General features: G+C 38.7%; 1 protein-coding gene across 2 annotated transcripts in view; it reads left to right on the plus strand.

Moving 5' to 3' along the window:
- The window catches only part of snx17 (sorting nexin 17), a 28,968-nt gene that overhangs the window by 8,079 nt on the left and 15,030 nt on the right, over positions 1-5,859 (plus strand). For both annotated transcript variants that reach the window (XM_034900039.1, XM_034900040.1), the window contains exons 4-6: positions 816-880; positions 2,244-2,354; positions 4,009-4,099. In XM_034900039.1, coding sequence (XP_034755930.1) covers positions 816-880; positions 2,244-2,354; positions 4,009-4,099 — 267 coding nt within the window. The remainder of the gene's footprint in view (positions 1-815; positions 881-2,243; positions 2,355-4,008; positions 4,100-5,859) is intronic.

Raw genomic sequence — 5,859 nt, forward strand, 5'->3', positions numbered from 1 at the left:
CACACACACACACACACACACACACACACACACACACACACACACACACACACACACACACACAAGAAAGTGGATCTGGCAGCAATGCAGAGGGTTTGTTTTAATCCTCTCAAGCACTAGCAGTTGCAGCAGAACAAGGAAGCGTTGTTCAAGTATGTATTTGCTCATAGTCTGGGAGCATACGCACACAGGGTGTTCTTGGCTACGAGTGCTCTTGGTTACATCATGGCTTTTTACATAGTTATGGAAAATAAACTGCCACAAACACAATCTGCTGTGACGCAGATCGCTCTGAACTTTTTTCAAAGGGTTAGACTAATTTGTAATAGGACAATTGTGTTGCAGACTGACACATCCACTCACACGTATGCATGCACACACTTAGTCATAGAGGGTTATCATGCCGATAATTCTCTAAATACACCAGAGTACTAGAGGGTTGTCCATTTTGTCTTTTATTCACCAAATCTGGAGACTGCATTATGATGAAACTGGCTTGTAATACTTAACATACAAAATTTTTTTTTTTTTGCATGTTAAGAAGAATTGCCTTGATACGTGTCTTGAAAGGTCAAACCCATTCCAGGAAGACATTTAAGTTGTTTGATGAGAGGAAAATTAAGAACAATTTGGAAATGCCTTCCCTTAAGAAGGTTTATGTTTACATAACATCCACTAATAGCCCCTTAACTAATTGCTGAGTTGTCAGTTAAAAACATAACCTATCTCTGCTCCTTCCATTTCACTGAACAGTGAGATGTGACTAATGTTGTACTCATGTTGCTCATTTATCTCCTGTTCATTTTTTTCTAAAGTGCGTCAGGATCCCTTGCTTGGAGCCAGTGAGATGTTCAACTGCTTTCTAAGGAAAGCACAGCAGGTTGGTAGGGTTTTATTTTATCTGCTGTACCTGCATTAGGCTGTGTGTTCTGTTGCTTCAACATGGTTAACAGGCCTGTGAGGGGTCAGGGCGTGCTCCTTCATCCAAAAGGCCGGTGCCGTAATTTCTGCCCGGCTTGTAATTACTTTTGGTAATGTGGTAGAGTGAGGAAGCTGTATTCTGTTTGTCGCAGTTTGTGGTAGCGTGTGCCCTTATCTTGGGTTGTGTCATCTCTACTTGTAATGTTGGTTCAATGTGTCAAATTAATTTTGGCTTGTAGGCTGAAACGTGTGAAATTATTACATCAGACAAAAAACTGAAGGGAAAGCAACATTTTTGCCAACTATTGCAACATTGTTACATTGTTTTTGGGAGCTAGATCCCTTTGAATCATAATATCATCAGAAAAAGTAAGTCACATAATGAGTCGTGCCACAAGATTTGCATCTTTTGCAGTGCTAAAAAAGCAAGCTAATATATTAACTGATGTGAACAATGCTGTATGAACACAAACTCATGATGTGTTGTTGCTGCCTGACAGAAAAGGTTGTGCAAACAAATGAACGGTTGGTCATTGACGGATTCAGACCAGGTAGCTAGGTTGATTCGTAATCATTCAAGCTGTGCCCTGCGTTGCCAGGAGGGCTGTTATTCCAATAACCTTCATGGACAGATTCATCCATCTGCAGTAACGTCACACCCATTCTGCTTCTCCTCTTCGTCTTCCTCTCTCATTTGAGTCTGTGTTTGTTTCTCCCCCTTCCCCCTCCAGCGCCTTATGTGCAGGGACAGCAGGTGCAGAATAGTAGATGAGTTACCTCCCAGGGTTGACGTTTCATCTGCACCTTCAGTGGTAGGGGTATATTTGAAGACCCCCTGCGGAGGGAACAGGGAAGATAAGCGATGATTTAGCAGAGTGAGAGGGTGAAAGACCCGGAGACAGCAGAAGATGGAGTTATCCAGTTTAAGATTTCCAATTTCTTAATATCTTGAAATATTTATGGGATTTGACAGTTTATTTCACTTACTTGATATTCAAACACAGCAGAAACTAATGTATACAGTTCCCTTCATTTCTGTGTGAGGGAGGGACTACGCTATGAGTAAACACATACAGTATAAAGCGCCGATGATTAAACAATGGTTATTGGTTTACATGGCTGCTAGAGTTAACTTCCCTTCTCTTTTTTACATAGTGCTTATTATTTAGTTTTGCCCTTTAATCAACCCTCAACGTCTGCACTAATACAACAGCCAGACTACCACACCTGTGTGACTTGATAAGATTGTGTTGTTGATAAAGGAATGAAAACGCGTAGCTGACCCATGAAGCTGCCTGTTACGTTTTGTGCCATTCCCACAGGAGACGCAGCAGATTCCCACTGAAGAAGTTGCTCTAGACATCAGCCTCTCCAACGGTCAGAAAGTCACAGTCAACATTCTGACTTCGGATCAGACGGAAGACGTCCTTGATGTAAGTAATGGAATGTGCCTTTTGTTAATGGGTACATCCAAACACTGTTTCAGCCAGTAACCTGGTATATCATTTGTAGAGATTTGTGATTCAGTTCAATAGAAAATTAATCAACTACAAATATATGCACCACTTGATTTTAACTATTGAGATTAATAGAAGTCTTGAAAGGGTTAACATCATCTCAGGCTTTAATCACTGTGTTATCGACCTTTGCAGTGTTTGTGTATGTTTAACTCAAGGTATTTGGTTTCCGCTGTTCATAACAGTGCTGACAGACACTTGGGCATTCCTTCAGGCAGGCAATATTGCTGTAGACTCTTCTGTGTGCTCTGCTGTTTTACGGATACTGCACACCGTATCGAATATTAAATTAAGTCACATTTATTTATATGGAACCTCTTTACCAAAGCAACCATCAAAGGACTTTATGAAGTCAGGGCTACTTTAATCAAACTCATCGCAAATCACAAAATGGCTCAAATAGCTCAGTTATTAGAGCGGGCCCGGGTTCGACTCCAACCTGCAGCTATTTGCTGCATGTCATTCCCCCCTTGCTTTCCCCTTGTCTTTATCTGTTCTGTCAAATAAAGGCCTAAAAATGCCACACACCAAAAAAAGTTTAAAAAAAAACAACAAAAAATCACAAAATATGAGTAACAAAACCAAATCGGATCGGTGATAATAGCTGTGTGCAAAACCATTCCCTCACTCACTATCTCTCGTATAGTAGTAAGTATTTATGAAATAGTGAACTACATGGGGTAGGACGAAACGAGATTTTGGACACTAAAATTTTCCAAACATCTGTTTCATTAGAATTATTTTGTAACGGAAGCCCAGCATCATGTTAACAAACCACAACAAAATTACATCTAGTACATCTCTGACACAAACCGAGCACTCGGGAGGATAGTAAAAGGTTTTATATGTGTTGCATGTTAAATTTCCAAAGTTTATAAAGAAAATCCTTGTCCTTCTTCTTCCTCTTCTCCTCTGGGAAAACACAACCACGTTGAATTGTGGTATACTTGAGTAAAATATAGCGTACATCTTATGTACACTCAAATTAGCTGTGCATTGTGGGTATTTTATAGTGGACTATATAGTGAATAAAATTAACCGCTGAGAAATTGAACACCACTAAAAAATGGCGAACACACTATATAGTGCACTATTTCCAATTTTATTGGTCAAGTTGTGACCAAACCTTTTATTACTTCCACTTCACTGCTGCCATTTATTGACCATAAACACACACACGCAAGTGCACACATTTCTAAAAGAACTCATCAAAGCAAATATGCTGAGTAAATCCAGTGTGTTAGTACTCATGTGAAAGTTTAACCAAAGTTAACCTCGATTCACCTTAGCAGGTCTGGGAGCCCAGTACTATATCTGAATTACAACATAGTTTCTCAATGTGCTTGTGTTTCTGTGTGTGTGTGTGCATGCTGTATGTGTTTGAAACATTTGTGTCTGTTTGCGGTTCAACTGCAGGAGTTGAAAAACGGGTCAAAGGAGAAATAGTAAATAGTAGTAATAGTAAAAACAGAAGTCAGCAAAAATGTCAAGGAATTTTTATATATATAAAAACTTGAGAACTCTGATGAATGAATTCAACAATCTCTCTATCCCTCTTATCTTTCTGCAGGCTGTGGCAACAAAGCTCGACCTTCCAGATGAGCTGGTTGGTTACTTCAGTCTCTTCCTGGTCCGTGAGGGCGTGGATGGAGGTTTAACATGTGAGTCTTCACAACAACTTTCTAAACAATCAGGAATTCAAGGAATGGAAATATCTAACCTTTTTTCTGTCATTACTAGTAATAAGTATTTTCCATAATACATCACTGCTGATTATTTAGTCACCCTGGATGGCAATTGGATAAATGTCTTAAAATAGGCTAACCAGTCTTGTTTATCGAGGCAAACTGAATGTGCTGGACATAGAGCGCTTTGATAAAATAAAGTCAGTATGACCTACTTTATCAGGCCAGCCAGGGACCATTCTCAGAAGACACACAAATCAAACAGAATTTAGGGGACAAATTATTCTTACATGCAGAGAAACAAAAGGAACCGGGAGTTGGAATGAATAAGCTTTAACATTTGTTTTGATGTTGTTAATAATAATAATAATAATAATAATAATAATAATAAAAATGCATTATATATTTGTCTATTTGCATTTCATCTCTAGCACTTTTTACAACTCAACTCGCACTCAAAGGCCCTTTCCAGAGTTTTAAAAAAAACCCTCTAAATTCTCCAGAAGAAAGCATAAAGAGTTGGCGTTGGCAGCGGTCCAGCAGCGCAGTTCTGTCCCACTTTTTGGGGGTCTACTGTAGTTTAATTAAAAAGAATGACTGCATTGACCCCTGAGAGTTGTCTCTTGTATTGGAGTAGTTACTGTATCTCTGGCTAGAATGCGTAGTTTATTTATTAGCTGCTCAGTGAGAGCCAGGTTCTGGGTGGTTGTTGCCTGGTTCATTAAGCAGTTGTGCTGTGTTTCAAGTGGCGGGAGCTTTCACACCAGGCTGTGTGCAGTGTTTTCAGGTTGACAATGTATTTTTATGTGGTCTTGTATTGACAGGCTAACAGATTGAGGATGTATTTTTCCAGAAAGACTATTTCAGCAGACACGTGCTGTCAAAAATATTGTTTTTGTTTTTATCACAAATCGAAACAAACTTACCTAATCCAACTCAATTACATTGCTGTTTTAACTCTTCTCATTCACTCTGGTTAAATATTAAAATCTGCGTGTTTTGTTATGGTGTTAGCTCAGTAAAGATAACAAGTGCATATTGTCCTTCTTGAGGCAAATTAACAAGGAACGGCAAAGAATACAAGCTAGCCCACATATTATCCCATAGTGTTTATCAAGGTATTGTTTTGAAGGTAGAAATTCCAAACAACACTACAGCAGTCCATCCAAATTAACTTGCACTTTAAACATGCAAATGGAAGATGTACACAGTTTTGGGTTGGGCTTCATCTGGAAAAATGTGATTTTGCTATAGTTGTTTTTCCCCCATCTGTATGTACATGATCCCCATTGTATGATTGTTAATGTATGAATTCAAAGGTTTTTTTTTTTTATTCTTGTATTTCCAACAAACACTCTGCCAACACAGATATAAAAGACACCATACAGCAGGAAGACAACATAAAATGGATAAACATACTGTTCATAGATACTTTATTAATCCCATTTGGAAACTGCAGTGACACAGCAACAAAATCACTGATAAGAATCACCAAAAAACAACCGAAAAATACTCAGAGTTAGATAAGAAAGGTGACCAAACATGATATTCTGTTTATGGTAAATGCATTTTAAATGTGTTCTGTATATTGTCATATATGGAAATTGAAATCATATTGTGCTTCATTGATAGATGAGTGTTAAAAATAACTATACAGTCAAACTACACTCACCGGCCACTTTATTAGGTACCCCATGCTAGTAACGGGTTGGACCCCCTTTTGCCTTCAGAACTGC

This window comes from Etheostoma cragini, chromosome 18, assembly GCF_013103735.1.
Source record: "Etheostoma cragini isolate CJK2018 chromosome 18, CSU_Ecrag_1.0, whole genome shotgun sequence".
NCBI classification, from domain to species: Eukaryota; Metazoa; Chordata; class Actinopteri; order Perciformes; family Percidae; genus Etheostoma; species Etheostoma cragini.